The following is a 19863-nucleotide window of genomic DNA, read 5'->3' on the forward strand; positions in this document are numbered from 1 at the left end:
TGCTCTTTCCCGTTCCGCCGCGATGACGCTACTTCCCGTTCCGCTTATTTACGGTCACCGCTAATTGCGGTGACCGCTAATTGCGGTGACCACTAACTACGGTCACCGCTATGAACGGTGGTTGGGGTGGCGGTAGTGCACCTTGCGCGGCATACGATGCCGGTAGGTGCCGTTTTGGGGGCATTAACGCCATGGCGCAGTTTACATTACCGGCATGACGTAATGCTCGTGCACGATGGGTCGTAATGTCCCGCTTTTTACGGCTTTGACCCAGCACGTAAACGTTAGTTACGCCATGCCGGTAATGTCGTATACTTACCGCCTGGGTCGTAATGAGGGCCGAGGTGTATTGAAATTCATTTGAAAACTGCTTGTTGGTGATTTTTGGCGTGGCTTTCCAGAGTGTGAACGGCAGAGGCACGGGAGTTCAATGTTGAGTCTGGCAACAGAGAGTTAAGAGTCTATCAAATTAGAATGTAAGCGGACTTGAATCCGCAGGACAAATTACATATATGTGGAGATCTTTTCTCTTCTTGCCTAGATATGTTATCAGGTCAGGTATCCCAGTATGAATTTTGATTATTGTACTATACCTGTGAGGGTCCCTAGTGGTATTGGGAGTGACTGGATTTCCAGGTCAATCCACGTTCTCCCATGGGTCACCCTAATAAGCTTGCAGGAGCTAGGGGCTTGGAGCAGTATTTTACTGCGGTTCGCCCCTTCTCCCGCCATGAAGTAATTTACTCACAGCTATCTCAGCTATAAGATCATTGATAGGTGGTGGCACCATTGGGTATTTGCCCGGATGCCCCCCCTCCCTCGCTCTCCCCCCGTTTCTGACACATTTTATCCTTCCTTATGACTTTTCTGCCTTCTCCACATTCTCAATTAATATGGAACTGGTCAGGGTGTATTTTGCCCTTATTAACATTTTTTTGAATAGTGGCACTGTGACTTACTTAGCGTATGCCCTTTTGGTACCAGCTGTACCGTGAACAAAAGAGAATGAGATCAACGTACCGCGAGTCGTGGACTGCGGTCGCCGAGTCCCATACCAAGATGGACGTCTGGAGTCGAAACGCGCAAGCGCGTCGCCTCCATGACCACCACATAAACAGAATACTCCCGAGCAGTTCGTCTTGGTGACGAGCTGTGCGGTCGTACTGGGAGTTGGGCATTGTTTATGGTGAGTGTTCTTAACGAGACACCCAGAGCGGTAATAGTTCCGTGTATTGGGTGACGGGCACCCAATACACTTTTGACAGTATACTATTAGAGAGGGCGTGTTGCATACTTAACATGCCCAGGCACATTTTTCTAACTGGTGAGCGTGTTATATCAGCACATGAAAGCCTGAGAGAGTCTTTCAGTTAATGTTAAGCATTAACTAACACGAGCGCTGTATCCCTTAGGGGGTATGGACAGTATCTTTATTTGTTGGGGATGATTATAGTCAACAAAGCCAGATATGAGCTGCACTACGTTGTATGCACATTCTGGCGGTCGGATGTATTAATGAACATCAAGAGAACATTTTTGAAATGTGTGACCGTAACAAGTATACCTCAGTAAACTGAGCATGTGATTACTTCATTTTTTACAAGCTTGAGAGTGTTATAAGTAAATTAAATTTAAACACATATTCAAGTACTCAGTCGATCTCTTTTTGCCTTCAGCCACCACCCACTGGAAAACCTAGCCCTTCACCATCGTGTTCACCCGGGGAGAGGCACTGGTCTTCCTTCCGAGTGAGTACACCTAATTCCAACAGTATTAGTCTAAAAATTGAATCATGTTTGAGAACAAATCTCTACAATCCACTTCTGTACATTTTTATCATACAGATTGATCCCGGTTGTTGATACGTACACTGGAATGAGGTTAGTTTTACTTTTTCATTGAGAGTGACCTATGAAATCTCACGTCTGACATAAAAGTCTAATTAGGTTGTCCTTCCCTTTTGTAGGAATTAATGAACAACTTTTGAAACTTTAACACATCCTACCCTGAAGAAGGATTGTTGCGTAATCCGAAACGCGTCGGTTCACATGGTTGTGTTTAGGAGATTCTGAGCAGAAAGAAGTGTACTGCCCAGATGGACAATTGTGTTAAATAATTCAATATTTAAATGTGTTACTTCACGAATAACGTTTTGAGAACATTTGTATGTTTTTGAGGACTGTGATTCAGCTCAGAATATTGTCGTTGTTTAAATGTATAACTACTTTTGTTTCTAATGATTACCACGCTATGAGTTAATAGTGTGGATGTAACATTGAAACACACCTTTTGTGAAATGTATTTGCATATATACATAAAAATACTTTATCTGTCTAAAACTGTTTTGTCTCAGCTTGGTGGTGCTTCTCTGTAGACAAGCAGAGAGACAGATGCTATTTATATCTTGTTTAGCATATAAATATTTTTTGAGTACAGTGAAGGCTTTCTTGCATTGTAATTTAATTGACAATGTGGTCTCTCGTGACTTAAGACTTCTCCTTGTTGGAGTCGGATTGGGTTCACGTGATACTGAAAATAACCTTGGGGACTTGTCGCCCCATCAGGAGTGCAGCATAGGGTTATCAGCTGGCAACAGCTGGTGTGTGTTTGGGGAATATAAGTATGACCACATACCTTTATATTTCCCAAATATGTCTGTGATAAACTGATGATTGTATGCTTGAATCACAAAGTACATAATGCACACAAGGCTTGGCACTCATCTCATGTTTGAACAACACTCACCCTAAATGCAGAAGTGCCACCACTTCAACATTTCGCTCACACTTGCTTAATGTGTATGTCATCTGTACTGTGTCCTGCGATGACACTGAGGTGAGTTACTGGCTCTATGGTCTCAATCTATCATTTCTGGTTGGTGATGGCTAGCTATCTCTGTGCTCATACCAGAGCATGAGGAAGAGGCAGTGGTGGACTTGAAAGCTAGCAGGCAAAAATAACAAGTTATCCTGATAAAGCGATCATCTCCACAGGACCAGATGTTTTTTTACCTTCTTGTTTAAAAAAATAAAAACCGGCAGAGGTTATATAGACATGTTAGTGAAACTATACATACAATCCACGTTCATCACCTCCACATCACATTTCTTTGTTGTGCAAGCGATGTAATATGATGCATTTTGATTTCCCACAGTGTGAAGAAATTCGATGCCAGTTCTGCCCGGCCAGGCTACGATACAGGCATATGTTATTTCCAAGTGTGAATTTTGTACATGCAATTCGTAATCAACTGGCCAGGGTCCCCCTTCCTACAGCCCACCACAACTCATTGACATCCTTAACCGCAGCAACATTCAGCCTTGCGTAGTGTCACAATACAGAGCAACAAGACATGTACTGACTGGCTTATTGTCAATTACACACCACAATGCATCCATGCATCACGGTATTAGTACTCTGGGAGATACCGACTATGGTTAGACCACTGTGTTGTTGAAGCTTCATGCCAGTCTTCATGAAATGTTATGCTGTAACAATGTCATTGCTCATGCATTGATGTCAAAAATATATTACGCCATGTTTTCCTTACTGCGCCTTGTTTGCCATTTTTCGCCTGGATAAACAGTTTTACGCAATGTAATGCTTTCTCAAATGACTATGCCATGGCATGTATTCTGGGCCAGATTCTGTATTTAATTACCAGGGTGTGCTTTATGACTACTCTCTGACACATCAACCGCATCGCGATTCAGACTTACATAGGAGCACAATACAGTGCTGTCACTTGCAGCTGACATAGCCAACCACACACCATAAAGCAACATCAGTACTAGCCTGCAGACAGATACCAATTAGGGATAGCCAGCTAGATCTAAGGACAGGCAATAGTATTGTGAGTGCAATGTTCCTATGTTCAAAAGATAAAAGTGTCAAAAGTGTATCACTATGTCATACCTTACTGAATGATATTTATTATGAAATGGAAGGCTACATACAATCCTTTAGAAACACAGAACTGTGCAAACTTATATACACAGACTGGTTAAAGTGACTCAAGGCCATTCCAATGGCAGATGAGTGCTCTATAGAGGACATGTAAAATGACATACGAGCTGTTTGCCAATACTTGAATTAATAGTTTTGAGAAGAGTGACCAGGTGACTACAGGTCCCCCTGAAACAAAATTCCTAATATTTGGCTTTACATTTGTCAAACTAATATTTCCTGGGAGTTTTAACTGAACACATTGCACAAAAGGACGCAATACCAGTGGTTTGGACTATAAAGCCTACGTCTGGCAAAGTCGTGTCAGATGGACATAGATGTCCGGTAATCAGTACATACATGTCCCCATGGCTCATTCAATTTGGGAGTTGCTAATCCAGTCCTGTTTTTACTTTGCATTCTGGGACTTGCAGACCTGAATCTACAATGAAAAAATCTAGGACTACAAGAGCCACATAAATAAACAGAACTGGATATTCGAATCTCCAATAGACTGCGGAATGTTGTTGGTCATAAGTGAACTCTATCGCACCCCTTGCACTATGGGTGATGCAAACAGAGACACCATCGCAGCTGACACGTGGAAGGCAGTCACTCAGTTTGCATATTCTGAAAAAATACAAGATAACAAATTAACCCAAATTGTTGTGACTTCTCTGCGATAATTCTATGATTTTGTACTTTCAGTCAATCCGTGCTTTGCAGGAGTGAATAGGAGTCAATTCATAGTTCCCTGATATTGAGTGCCGTCCAATTACATCTGATAATTAGGCCAAATCCAGAACAATATTGTTTTTCTCTGTACAATAGGCGACTCTGTGCTGCACTCTAGACAATGAATAAGACATACAAGGGGACAACTATTTCTTTTGCTGGCAGATACAACTAAAGTATATGGTCATTTTCTTCAGCAAAATCTATGATTGTTTTGCAGCAAAAAAGTGAATGCAAAATGAGGGTGTGAAACACATGAAACGTAGGCGGTCTAGCGTGGGTTTCTTCTGTACCTTGATGTTTCCTCAAATAGGCAGAGCACCAACTAAACAAGACACATCTGCTGAAAATGACTGGTATGTTAAACTCACAAAACTACATGCCCCATTCCATTTTGGATTTGGGAGATGCAAATCCAGTATTTTTTTACTGTGCATTCTGCGACGTGTAGTCCTAGATTTCCGCATATTCAGTACTAGAATTCTCAGAATGGAAAAAACAAAACCAGGGCTGGTTTACCATCCGCTGAATGGAAGGCGGAATGTTCCAGACAAGAGTTGATACTGGAGCACAGACTATCGACACTTACCTAAATGTCCAAAACTCAAGCGCCTGCAGTAACTTATTAGGGCATGCAGAACGGGATGGATTAGAAGTCATCAAAGCACAAACAAGAAAATAAACTTGCTAGGCAATTCCCTCTCCAGGCCTCTGCCCTGCGTTAAACCCCACAACCAGTCTTCAAGAGAGTACTGGGAAGCCTTGTGCACATCTGTCTCCTCTGGAGCATCCCAAGTTCGGGGGCTCACTGCACACGAGGACAGTGTTCCAAGACAGTCACTATTGCTGCAATAATGAAAGGAGAGATGAGATTAAAACAAGTGATCACCATCAGGGTTATGGTTGGTCATCCAGTAGAAAACTACATGTTGTCATGGGGAACTCCATGTTGAAATACAGTAGAGCAGGAAGGGTCAAACACTGCTGTATTTTATCTGGCCGCGCCAGTACTTTAGTAAATCTTTTTGACTCTCGACTAAAAGCGCACACTACCTAAATTTAAATGCGGCGGTACATTAAACATACAAGTCAACATTCTCCAATACACTGCAGAGACTTTAATGTCCTGGTTTAAACTATGCATTCTGGAGCTTGTAGTCCTGGCCTTACCATTATAAACTACACATCCCAGAATGAAAAGTTAAAACCAGGACTTGAACTATTGTCTCCCGATTGGAATTAATAATGTTGGCATGCATGGTTAAATGATTTTAGAGCTTAATTTAATGCTAGGCCCCATTCTGAAGCAGTGAGAATACGGCAGAGGGGCTCAGAGTGGAAAAGGATTTCCACTGTGCATTCCTCCTCCATCTGGTCATTATACATTATCCATTCCGATTGTGAGTAACCAGGAACGAGACGCAGACACAGAGTACTCATGTTTGTGGTTACAAACTTGTATTGAAATAATAAAAGGGGCTGGGAAATATCTTACTGTCCCTATTCTAGCAGGTATTTACATCAACCAAAAACTAAGGGTCTGTCCTGTGTGAAGATATCCAAAGCAAACATTTCCTGTGTCTTAAATCCTATCCAAGCCCCCACATTCTAAAAGTAACTATAAGCTATTTCCCTACTCAAAGTGCACAAATGTTCAAGTTCAACAAAAAGGTATAAATCCAACAGAGGTTTCAAATGGTGGTATTCACAGTTCCAGGGAATGGCTCCCTTCCCCGGGTTTCTCTCCACCAAAACAAAAGTTCCAAAAGAATAACCAAGTTATTTGTAGCCCAAAAGAATAACCCATCTACTCTCAGTGCTCAAATTCACTCCCGGGTAAATGACTCCCTTCCCCAGGTCCTTTCCACATACAATGCAATTAAAAATCCTAAGGGCATGAATATTCCTTTGGATTCTCTCTTCAAAATGTAACAAATGCAATTAAAAAACCACAAGTGCATTAATCTTCCTTGGTATTCTCATTTCAAAGTTCCACAACTTGGATGCGGGTCCCAGACTCACACAACACCAGGTCAGGTATGCTCCCCTGCCAGATTCTTTCGTATAGTTCCTTTACACAATTTTGGCGCAGGTTCCAGGCTCACAAATGCCTGGTATACTCTCCTTCCAGGACTTTTGTACAACACAACTCTTTATGGGTGTGGATCCCAGATCTGCTTCTTGGAGCAGTGTCTCCTTTTCTGGGCTTCTCACCCCTTCCCACATGCCTTTTCAGCCTCTTCCACACTGTACAGTGATTGCCTTGAAACGCCCCTGCATCCCACCTTCCCTAGCTTTGCTCACCAGCTATGTTTAGCTGCTTCATTCTTCCTTGCGTCGTGGAGCAGATGCTGCCACTCGCCAGTGGGTTGGGAGTACAGTCTGCCTCTTCTCCCCTCTCTGCCTGGTCACTGAGGCTTACGGACAGCTTCCTGCTGACAGCCTTGCTACGACAGAGCTCCGGCTCTTCCGTGCCTTTTCCTCGGGGACACCTGGCAAGCACTTTAGTGCAAAGTCTGATGGTAAGGCTTGATTAAAGCGAGCATAAAGAGTTCCCATGAGGAGGAGTTTTGGGCGGAGAGAGGCGGGAATGGGTGGGAATGGCCATAGGGATTAACATGGCCATGGGCAGTCAATGGGTGGGCTCATAACCAAACAACACCTATAGACTGTGCGTCCCTCCTCATATGTCATTCTTGTTTGTCCCTCTGCATATGCCATTCCTCTCTATGTGTACTGTATTGCAATAGTTTAGTCTTATAGGTGTTGCAAGAGATTCCTAATAGTCGGAACTAAAAATGTAGGTACTTAGCCCAGGATAAATGTAAGGTTTACCAGTAACGCAAAATGATGGTACTGAAGCTAAGTCAAAGGTGAGCTGCCCAGGCTCATATAAAATGGAGATTCACACAATAAGCGAAAGAAGATATATGGGGAAAGAAAAAATGGAGGAACATGTGGAAAGTCATAATAGAGGTGCATATGGTAGGCTGGGATTGAGATGGACTAGCTGACGAATAGTGCAGCACAATCCCTTCCAGAAATGCACTAGAATACAATGATCGAATTTTCTGATTACCTACACGTGACTAGTAACAACAGATTTTTGGAAAATCTCTATAAATGTCTGACAACCAAATCCCTCAATTTGTTAAGCTAGAAGTGGCCTGGTGAAGACCTCATCCACATAGTTTCATGAGTTTGATGTTTGACTATGAATCTTACAAAGAGAGACACCAGAGTGGTCTTATGGCACCATCTGTACATGTTTTGACTGGCTACTCACACAGGCTGATGTCATTGATGATGAAGCCGGCAACCCCCATGCCAGACAGGAAACGGAAGACGCAGTAAGTGCTAAAATTTGGAGAGAAGGCTGCTGCGACTCCCAAGGCTCCAATCTGCAAGAAGCACCAGAGTAGGATAGTCCGTCGTCCGAACCTGCATAATAAAAAAGGAGGAGAGTTGGTGAGAGGGAAGTCAAATGAGATAAACCACCTCTTCCCCATAGTGCAACTGTTCAGTAACATTCAGTTTGGGTGCAGGAAAATTAATTCTTTGTCAATCCATGCCAAATCTAGGGTGAGGAATAGTAGGATATGTCTTCGAGAATGCTCTGTTATGCTGCCCTTTGGGCACAACACACATCACACACAATTTGGCCACACATGGTTTGATTTCCTGTAATCAAGGGACGTTTTGATTGGCATATTTGTTGTTTTCTAAGCTCCCTTAGAGGACAAAAAAACCTAGTCTCACACACACAAATGATAATATAGAGAGAATTTGCAAATAACTCCGGACTCCGGTATGCAAACAAAAGGGGATAGGCTCGGTCAGTGAAAAATTACATATTCATATTTTATTCACCAAGTACGTAACCTATCCCCTTTTGTTTGCCTACTGGAGTCGAAGTTATTTGCAAATTCTCTCTATATTATCATTTTCCAGTGTGACTAGGTTTTTTTGTCGTTTGATTTCATATGCTCCCAAGTTCCACAATTAATGGGTTACCCATCCTTTGGTTTCAATTCTAAGCTCCCTTAAGCATGTGTTCATGTAAGAGGGAGGAGCGATTTAATTTCATTAATGCACTGTTAATTGATCTGGAAGCTTACGTGTTTAATAGTATTTAATTAATTTTATTAGGTCGATAATTTTTTTGTCGTGGGGTTTTTAGTTCTGAAGAGGTGTGTCATGGCACCAAAGTTTTCCAAAGGAAGTCCGAGAAACATAAAAGGAAGTCTGGTCTTAAAATAACGTGTCACTTTCCGGCTCTTCAATTTCAATTTTTAAGTAATCTTCTCATTTCCAAGGCATCAACAAAGGAGAGTTTGACGATAAAAGATGCTCCTACTAGAAAATTATTTTTAGGAACAAAAGTATAGCATTACCCCAAACTCACAAGGAAAGAGATACACTCATCTAAATGCAGGTTTCATAAGCTAAATGTCTCCCATTTGCTTGTGTCTCACTTGCCAAAAGATGGCTCTCCTGTTTTGATGTAGACATGAGTCAAAAGAGGAGACCAGATATATCTCAGGTTAAGCACCTTTACTTTATTTGGGTTTCTTCCATAGTGGAACCAAATAACATATATGGGGTGACCAAAGGTAGACAATCTCCATTTTATTCTAGGCTACCCCATCCTGGGTTTTCCTCTTTTCTCTAAGTAACCTATAAGGAACTCATGGTGGCAACAGTAAAGACAGACACAAGTGATCACAGTTCAAGGGTGTTTATTGAACATTATAAAGTTTGAGATAAACACCTAATCTAAACCTAAATCTAAGATGGGAGCAAGCTACGAATATAAAATAATAATAAGGCAGTCCTAGTGGCGTCTTGTCAAATAAGAAAATAAATATTGCCAATCCTTACCACTAAGTTACAAAAAGAGTGTGGGATAATGTTCACCAGAAAAGAAAGAAGTGTTCACAAAATTGATAAGTCAGGATGGTATGGCTGGGTCTCACTTACCCACGTTTTAGGCACAGGACAAGGTGGAGCTTCTGAGCACAGAATACTGCTGGGCCTCTCCAGTGGTGGACAAGCGAGGGAGGATCACCTGGCTGGAGGGTCTTTGGGGACTGCGAGTTGGTGGCCCTTGGGTGAGACATGGTATCCCCATTTTCCTAATGACAACCCACCCAAACCTTCTCCAACCTTTATGGGATATTGTAAACCAGCTTCCCTTATTTTGTCTCGGTCATGCCACTCTAGTACTCAGATGAGGAAGAGGTGACTAGGAGTCATACACACCAACATGCAACTACACCACTCTGGTACTGAGACGAGGAAGAGAGCCTCAAAGGGATACCACTACATGACCAGGCATGTCTCACTAATAAGTCTAACTATAGTCAGGCAATTGAAAGTGAGTTCTCACACCTGCTGCTCATTTATTAACCCAACGGTGTATAAAAGGTAGGAAACCAAAAGAGCACAAAGAGGGAGCGAAAGACAAGACACTGCTGGGAGCCGTTGATGCAGAGCTGCCACATGACAAGGATTGGAATACCAGGGGCTGCAGAAGCTGGAGGTCCGAACTGGGATGGTGTGAGAACAGGAGTTCTCTGGCGCAATTGCAAGAAAAAGGAAGGCGGAATGCTGAAGGGTCAGCCAGCTATTAGGGAAGCATAGTACTCATTCTCCCTTGGTGCTGCGAGTGCGCGGGAGTGTCTCAGGGGCAGAGGAGAGAACCATGGAGTCAATCAAGTTGAAGCGAGTCCAGAATGGTATGCAGGGAGCATGCAAAGGAAGCAAGTGAGTTTTCAGAAGTCAGGAAACCCGGTGTGAAACTGACCACGAGCGATGTGAACAATTTTCCAGTGATTGTGAAAGTATACATTGAAGCAGAGTGGTTGAGTGGGTCTGAAAGGAGCAGAACACGTTTTCAAAAATCTTTGTTTGAACTGTTCATTCAAATTAACAATCACATAAACTGTAAAAGGCACTGTGCACTTTGAGAAAAGTGACAGAGCAGTTCTGCACAGTTCCAATCTACGAAACAGACATTTCAATGATATAAATCTTTATCGCTCAACTTTATAAAATGCATAAGCCTATTTAAACATCGAACTGAATAAAAAAAAAGCAGAAGGCTTTTTCGTAATATCGGATTGAAACAAGAGTGGAAGAGGAATCCATTGAACATATTGAATGGGATAAAACAAAATCCAAGTATAATTGGAAATACCACAGGAGAGCAGTGCTTCCATTGTGAACTAATTTGAAATTGGGGAAGGGAACACCAGTGCTTCTGTTGGGAACAGCTTTAAACTTTGTGAAGAGAACCCCGGGGCATGATTTAAACCATTTCCCTTTTGGTCAACAGAGGAAAATTTTGAGACTTTGTTATGAAACAATTTCACACTTGGGGAAGAGGGTTCAACAGAAGCTGCGAGCTGGAAGAAGCTCAGAACTTTGGGGGTTAAACATTGTTCTCTTTTGGTTGCTAATATCCCTACACATTGTATAGAATTATTAGTTGTGAGGGCAAGTTTAGGTTTTGGACAGAGAGAGATTCTTCATTTGAACTTCTTGACTCAGTCGTTCCTTAGTTTTCTTTAGGTAGGGAAATCCCATCTTACTATAGGGCAAGTTAGGCCTTTTTCAAGCCTGACATTTATTTTGAAATTTCCATCTCTTGTCTGTGTCCTTCTTCATGATGCCTTCACAGAATCCGCTCCCTTGAATACCCCACTATCTACAAAGTCAGTCAGGGGACTTCGTCACACTGCCTTGAGCCATAATTCAAAACATAAACTTTTGAACAATGTAATTAAGGTTCTCGGACAGTGAAATGCTAGTTCAACTATTTATCTTTTTATTTAATACTTCTGGCTAATAATTTAGCATTTCACATACATTTTACAAAATTAAAATCAACTTTTATAAAACAATAAAATATAATATATATCAGAATTTAAATAAATATGCATAAAATACACATTCTTGATAAAGAGAACGCATTTCCAAAGGTGCATTCTTATAAAACAACAATTTTGAGTAAGCCACTCTCCCAAACATGAACAGCTGCAGCCGCAATCACCAAAGAGTCAACAAAGTATATAGTAGACGAACATTGATCTGAGCTGATTCTATCAATCATGCAAAAACTAATATATCGTTTAGTGTACAGATCATTGAAATAAATACAGCCAGCCAATATATGTCAGTAGGTTTCAATGGTACTATAACAGAAGCAGCTCGATCTCTGAACTGATGGTATTTGTGTCCGTGCTCCTGTAACTTCAAATACCGGGAGTAAGTTCAAATGCAAGCATAAAATGAATCGTTTAAGTTTGTTGCTGCTCATTTCCCTAAGATAGCTACTGGTTCTGACCTGGAAATCCCTGAGTGGTATACAGGGCGCAGCATTTTTGGGTTGCAATCCATAGAGGACACTCAGTCCCAGGCAATAGGTCCCCATATGCAGAGTTGTCTGGTCTACATCCAATGTGAGCTGCAAAACATGTTAACATTGTGCCATCAACATCCTGGGCCAATAATATGTTTCTCAACATGACTAACTGTCCATGAAGTGAGTAAGGAGACGGTACACAATTCTAAACGCAGAGCTTCCACATGCACCGTTACAGGAAGACCCAGAAAAGACCTCAACAGCTTGCCCTCAATGGTTTTCAACCATCTAACCTGGGTGCTTGACACGGTTTACATGGCGCATAGTATGCAAGGAACTACTGCCTTTCTATAGACCTCAAGGTATCCTGCAATGGACCCCCCACCAACATCTGCTATAAAGTTTTTAATTGCTTGCCATTTGCGCACCGTTTTAAGCGTGATATAGTGCTTGTATTGGTGGACTTCAGGTGCGCTAAAAACTGGCAAGCCTAAGTACAAATAATGGTCAATAGTTTGCAGTTTTTCGCCACCGCTGTGCCAAACATATTTTCCCAAACGTTTCCTTTTCGCCTTAATCGGCAAAGCCTTGGTTTTGTTGCGATACATTTCAAGATGATTTTCTAGAGCGTAAAGGGAAATCGCGTCTATCGAGCGCTGTGGGCCCAACGGTGTCCTATCTAGCCATATCGTATCATCTGCAAAGGTAATCCAAGGCTGGGATGCTCCACCTATGTTGGGGGGGAATGTTTTTACAGTTCATCAAGGACTTGTCCATGTTCGCCACAAAGAGGTTAAACAAGAGGGGTGCTAATTCATGGTGACCGGAGCTAAATAGTTCCATCCTGAGTGAGCCTAACTGTTACCTTTGTATCGGTGTATAACAACTTTATGTAGTACCACAAAAAGGGGTCTATTCCACAGGGCACGAGTTTAGCCGACAACCAGAGGCGAGATATACTATTGAATGCTGCGGTGTAATCCACAAAACATAAGTACAATGCACCAGCAGTTCCATACAGCACGTCTGCTGACAAAAGCTGTAGAGCCCACAGGGCATGGGTGGCACTTCTTCCCTTTCTGTAGCATATATGTTCCGATTTTAACAATTTGGCTGTATCTTCCCATTTTTTTTTATAGCGCAGTCCTGGAACCATGGGCATTAGGGCGCTGACAAAATCAAAAAGCAAGGCAAAGATTCTAGGGTAGGACCAAAGAGGAAGCAGTCTCAGGAGAATGATGGCAATTATTTTGCTGCTAGTATCTAACATGGCTAGCAGTCGATGGTTTATGGGGTCGATGTAATTTCCTCTCTTGTGTACTGGTATAAAAATAAACCTTCTCCGAATGCTCGGTATAATACCAGTTCTGGTGATATCGTTAAAAATGTGCAGCAGTACGTTACCCCAAAAGATAGGGATACACTTTATGACTGAGTTTATGAGCCCATCGGGCCAGGGCTCTAGAAGCTTTTAGTTTTGCTATGATTCCCAAGTTGTCTGATATGCAGAACAGAAGTACGCTGAGTCTAGCAACCAATTTTGGCAGCTTAACATCCTCGCAAGAGCTGGCTGGATCATAATATATGTTTGGATGTGCGTTGTCCAAACCATTTCTGAGATGCTACATAATTCTTGAGGCACGTGAACAGATGCTACATAATTCTTGAGGCACGTGAACTGAAAGATGGGCTCCAAATAGATGCAAGAACTTTCTGGTATCGTGCGTCTTTGTTAAATCATATACCATCTTCCAGTTGGTGTTACCTTGTGTAGCCTCAACCAATTTTTATAATTGGTCTGAAATTTGGCTATTTTGGCTTTCGAGGCTGCCAAAGATATAGTTGCATCTCTTTGGATCTTTGCTGTATCGTGAAGCAAGGTTGTCTTGTGTATGTGTATAGCCATAACAAAACCAGGAAGTGAACCCTTGTGTTGGCAGCCTGTATTAATTCAACTTGTGTATAAGAGCTAGCCAATGCCATTGTGTCAATATTGACTTTGGTCCACATTTTGCAATGTCCCTCGGCATTGCATGTGATGTTAGCTAATGCATTTGACACAATACTCTGTGTCTCAACATCTAAAGTGACGTGCAGAATCGCATGATCGCGCAACATAGTGTCCTTAATCTCGTGTTTGGCTACTGTCCAAAATAAGCCCCTAGTGACAAAAATACTATCAAGACATGTGGCACTAATTCCATCCCTCTGTGACGTTACTCGCAAAAGGGAATCGCAATCAGAAGGCAGAAGAGGTTCAAGTCCAAAGCCCAACAACACTTCTGCCCACTTTCCTCCTTTATTTAGTAGCCCAAAACTATATTTATTTTCTACCGCCTCCGACAATTCCAGCCTAAGTTCATCTTCAATACCAAAACAATGGACGTTAAAATCTCCTGCCAATATGATATTGACTCCTGGGTGGGATAACTCCCAGTCTTTCAAAACCTCTATAATCTGTAATAGCAACACTCCTGTATGGACACCATCAGGTGGGTCATATAGATTTAGGAGAAGAGTCATGGCATCAGCTGTGGGAAATGTTTTGACAACACCTGGTTCAACTTTAACTTTTCACCCAAAGGCCTTGGACAGGAGGAATAGTGCAACAGTTCACTCAAAGCACATTGCTTTCACTTCAAAATTAATGCTGCGACCCTCAAAATAAGAATCACTTGAGAGCTATGCAGGCACTGCTAGCTAATGAATGGCTATTACACATGACACAAAAATGGGGTTGATACTCAGCACAAATAAAAGTCGAAGCATGATTTTGAAAGTGAAAAGAATGGTCTAGAAGGTAGTAACTAAAAATCAATGTCTGACGTAATGATAGTGAGTTAGATACGACCGAGCAAGAAATCAAACTAGTGAAAAGGAGGTTCAGACTAGGAGGATATATGGATAAAAACCCAGGCATAGCAATGGGCAAAGCCAGAATCAAGACCAGAGGTCAATTAATGAAACCTAAAATATATGTGGAACAATAAACACTTGTTATACAGGAGAGAGTTGGATTCATTGCTGGATACAGCATGGGCAGTGCACCGCTTTTTAGGATACGGAACAACCATTTACACTTTCCACAGACAGCATACTTAACACATATATTGGAGCTAAACCAAACCTGGCGTATTGTAGGAAACACCCACCATATGTTATAGAGTTTGTCACAATTTTATGTAGTCTCAAACAACGAAGGACAATTGGTTGACAGCAGCTCAACAAGGCTTTTATAAATGTGGCTTTTGTAGAATGTGTACTTAAGCCCTTGGCAAAAGGCACAAACTTACCATAGGTACAGTTCAAGAGATTACTATCAAACATTTGCATAATTGTCGCAGCAAATGTGTTGTATGTGTGATCATATGTACGTGTGGGAATCTATATTTGTGATTATCTAAACACTGTTGGCATCCAAGATCCAAAAAAGGACATTAGATTCCTGCCAATTGACCAAGTGAAACCTTCGCCGAGAGGTGGTAACAGAGAAAATAATTTGAGAAGACTGGAGGCAAAATATATTTGCAAACTAAGGACCTCTACACAAGTACTCAACACTGACAATGAGCTGAATGTCTTTCTCTAAATGTAAATGATATTTGAAAACCGAGCTTTGAAGAACATCATTGAGTGTCCCTGTTCGCTCAGCACTTACAGTGATTGACCTAGATATAGCTGATGATGTTACTTAAGTTAGATGTGTTATCGACACATCTTACTAATTGGTTTGGGGTACTATAGTAGGTTTAATGTTGTATTATGCACCAATCTCATATAGTTAATACTGTCCATTAGACCCAGCTTCAGATAAACAACGTTTTCTCTGTTGCTTTCATTGTGAACTTTACCCTATGTAATATTTAATGAGGATAACACAAGAGACAAAGTCTTCACATAGATCTATAATAGATTAAGCATGCATTATTAAGATTAGTACAGTTCCTCTAATAACCCCGAACTGTACAGTATACTTTCAACTTTTGATACACTAAGAGGCCGATTCATGGAATAATTAGCGCGGCGCAAGTGGGCAAAAACGTGCGAATCGCAGTGGAATAGCGAAAATCGCAGTGCAAGTGCGAAAATCGCACGAAAAGCAGCGCACGTCGATTCATGGAAGGCCGTGCGCGAGAAAACCAGCGGATGTGCGATAAAAAAGTGCGCGGCGCACGTTGGCGCACAGGCCATCTAACAGCGTGCGCCAGGTCACAGCGAAAATCGCACAGGCCACAGCGAAATTCGCACATAGCGCGGCGCACGCAATAAAAGTAGGCGGAACACGGGCGTAACACTCGGAATGGGGAACAACTTGCCAAAACGTGGGCGTCACGGGGGAAGTACAGGGCACAAGTGCGCGGAACGCCCACACGCTCGCCTACAACACGTATTCATGGAATAGAATAGGGGAAAAAAGCGCACGCTCAAACCAGCGCACAGGCACAAACACGACCGCCACAAGAAAGGAGGCGGTAGCGTCTCTGCGGCTGTAAGAAATGTGCGCCAAAAGGTGCGCCAACAAATAGCACCTATATACTGCCATGATGAATGTCCCATACTGTGGCCCTCCAGGAAAAATGACGTGCAAAGGGGTACCCACAAACACGGACACCCGCTGACAAAAAATACGTGTGCATGTATACCGGGGTGCGCGGGAAGTGTCACACGCGATTTGCAGGGTACGTGCATCACAGGGGTTCGCGTGAAGTTCCTCACACGATCGGGCCTGGGGGAGCGGGCTACGTGTATTACAGGGGTTCGCGTGAAGTTCCTCACGCGATCGGGCCTGGGGGAGCGGGCTACGTGTATTACAGGGGTTCGCGTGAAGTTCCTCACGCGATCGGGCCTGGGGGAGCGGGCTACGTGTATTACAGGGGTTCGCGTGAAGTTCCTCACGCGATCGGGCCTGGGGGAGCGGGCTACGTGTATTTCAGGGGTTCGCGTGAAGTTCCACACGCGATCGGGCCTGGGGGAGCGGGCTACGTGTATTACAGGGGTTCGCGTGAAGTTCCTCACGCGATCGGGCCTGGGGGAGCGTGCTACGTGTATTTCAGGGGTTCGCGTGAAGTTTCACACGCGATCGGGCCTGGGGGAGCGTGCTACGTGTATTTCAGGGGTTCGCGTGAAGTTTCACATGCGATCGGGCCTGGGGGAGCGGGCTACGTGTATTTCAGGGGTGCGCGGGAAGTTCCACACGCGAATAGCCTGGGCGCGTGTATTTCAGGGGTGCGCGGGAAGTTTTACACGCGAATAGCCTGGGCGCGTGTATTTCAGGGGTGCGCGGGAAGTTCCACACGCGAATAGCCTGGGCGTGTGTATTTCAGGGGTGCGCGGGAAGTTTTACACGCGAATAGCCTGGGCGCGTGTATTTCAGGGGTGCGCGGGAAGTTTTACACGCGATTTCTGCATGGTACGTGTATTTCAGGGGTGCCGGGGAGTCCCACATGTGATTTGACAGTGTGGGTCCTCCCAGGTGTACCCTGTACACCCTCCATGGCCCCTGCAGGCAGCCCACACCACAGGGGACTACCCTGCATCCCTGGTCATGTCCCGCAGGCAGCCCACCCAACATGGGCATGCCCCCCAGCAAAGGCACATGTCTCCTTGAACTAATGAACACCAACACATTTCCCCTTGCACCCCCACCCCCCAGCACTGTGGGGCACCTGCCAGCAGGCCTCCACCCATGTCCAACTCATGTCCCCCACCACCCCCACCCCCCAGCACTGTGTGGCACCTGCCAGTAGGCCCCCACCCATGTCCAACTCATGTCTCCCACCACCCCCACCCCCCAGCCACCAGGGTCACCCTCCACCAGGCCCCCACCCATGTCCCCTATCACCCCCATCCCCCAGCCACCAGGGTCACCCTCCACCAGGGCCCCACTCATGTCTCCCACCACCCCCACACCCCAGCAGTGCAGGGGCACCCTCCACCAGGCCCCACTCATGTCTACCACCACCCCCACACCCCCAGCCACCAGGGGCACCCTCCACCAGGCCCCCACTCATGTCACCCACCACCCCCACACCCCAGCAGTGCAGGGGCAACCTCCACCAGGCACCCACACATGTCCCCCTGGCCCCAGGTCCTGACGATACACAATCATGGCAGTAATGGGCAGCATACCCAGCACAAACACCCAGGCAAGGATAGCATCCACCCACATAGTGAATGCAATTACATGATACAACCCCAATGGCAACAATGTAAATGGACACATGCCCGACACACACACATACACAATGGGTGCAAGTGAATGTCAAAACACATATCATGACATGTATGAAACCAATGAGAAAATAACACAAGTGAAAGTAAAAATAAAAAATGTATTATAGATTCAAAATAAGTAAACAAATCAAACATACAACTATGTGGATAAGCAAATTAATGGTCCATGTCCGAGAACAAAAGTCATAATCAAAAAAACAAAGGAATAAAAAAAAAAAATTTCGTCCAAAGCAATATCATGTAGTATGAAAAAAAAGGAAAAACCATTTCCTCATGGTGAACACAATAAGAAATGAAAAAGAAGTATCTACAAAAAGCAAACTATATACAGGAATGTTCCAGGGTCCATGAGCCCAACACCATAAATGAAACCTACTACTACCTAATCTAAAAAATATATACAAAAAAGTGGCCATTGTCCGAGCGGTCCAAAATAATAAAACAAAATAAAGGAAACCTAACACTAACTAACTAAATAACTATATACAAAGGCAGCGGGCAAGTCCTGCGGCTCACTTGTTGATGTTGCTGGCCAGGGCATCATCGAACTCAATGTCGATGTCCTGGAGGCGGGATTCTGTCCTGGCCCCGAGGTCTCGCAGGGATAACCCCATGTTCAGCTCAAACTCCCTGCGAGCTTCCTCGAGGCACTCAGCCCGCCTCAATGCCCGACGCATGGAGAACTCCGCCCTGACCATGGCGAGCCGCTCCTCTTCCGCCCGCTGCCGCTCCGCACCTATCCGCTGGACCAACTCCTCCCACACGGAAGACACCACCATCCCAGGGTTGCCCTGCCCTCCGGCCGATGGCTGCCCCTCTGATCTTGATGGCCCCGAGCCATTATGCCTCCCACGTCGAGCCCGCTGCTGCCTCCGACGCCACTGCCTCTGCCAGCACGACGGCATCCAGGCTGATGGAAACCACTGACGCCGTCGTGCACGTGCCCTGCCTGATGATGCTGTCACATCTTCCATCTGCTGGGGTCCAGTTGCAGTGTTGTCCACCCCTGCTGGACCTCCGACTCCCAACTGTGGCAGGGATGGGATCCCCACCGAGCTGGCTGCATTGGTCGGGGCAGGTCCACAGGGGGCCCTGGTGGCATCTGGCCCGGAAGACGGCAAGGAGAACGACTGGTGGATAGCCTGCACAGAGGAGGAGAGGGCCGCCACATTGGCCAACACATGCAGGAAACCCCCGAACATGGCCGATCCCAATTGGGCCACGTCGGCACGGTGCACTTCGTGATGACGTGCGTGCTCCTCCCGGGAAGCACGCACGGCATCACGAATCACAGCCGTGCGCATCACGACCCCAATCAGGACCTTCTCCACACGGCCAGGGGTTCCCACGTCCGCAGGTGGAGGGGAGTCAGGTGACATGGACATCCCCACTACCTGCGGACGGGCCTGGGACGGGGCATCCCTGCTGGTGCATGGTGGTGCACTCACAGGGTCAGGGACAGCGACATGCACAGGCCCCTCCACGGTGACCTGTGTTGCCTCCTGCCCCTGGCCCTGGACTGCACCACTTGCACCAGCAGGGATGCCCCCACCAGGCCCCATGTGTGCACCAGTGGCGGCCTC

At 44.7% G+C, this 19863-nt stretch overlaps 1 protein-coding gene across 2 annotated transcripts in view; it reads right to left on the reverse strand.

Annotated features, from left to right (window-relative positions):
* The window catches only part of LOC138566964 (solute carrier family 22 member 6-B-like), a 356440-nt gene that overhangs the window by 225808 nt on the left and 110769 nt on the right, over positions 1–19863 (reverse strand). For both annotated transcript variants that reach the window (XM_069644749.1, XM_069644748.1), the window contains exon 3: positions 7967–8121. In XM_069644749.1, the coding sequence (XP_069500850.1) occupies positions 7967–8121 (155 nt within the window). The remainder of the gene's footprint in view (positions 1–7966; positions 8122–19863) is intronic.

The sequence above is a fragment of the Ambystoma mexicanum genome, chromosome 2p (genome assembly GCF_040938575.1).
Source record: "Ambystoma mexicanum isolate Mex_15411 chromosome 2p, UKY_AmexF1_1, whole genome shotgun sequence".
Classification (NCBI taxonomy): Eukaryota; Metazoa; Chordata; class Amphibia; order Caudata; family Ambystomatidae; genus Ambystoma; species Ambystoma mexicanum.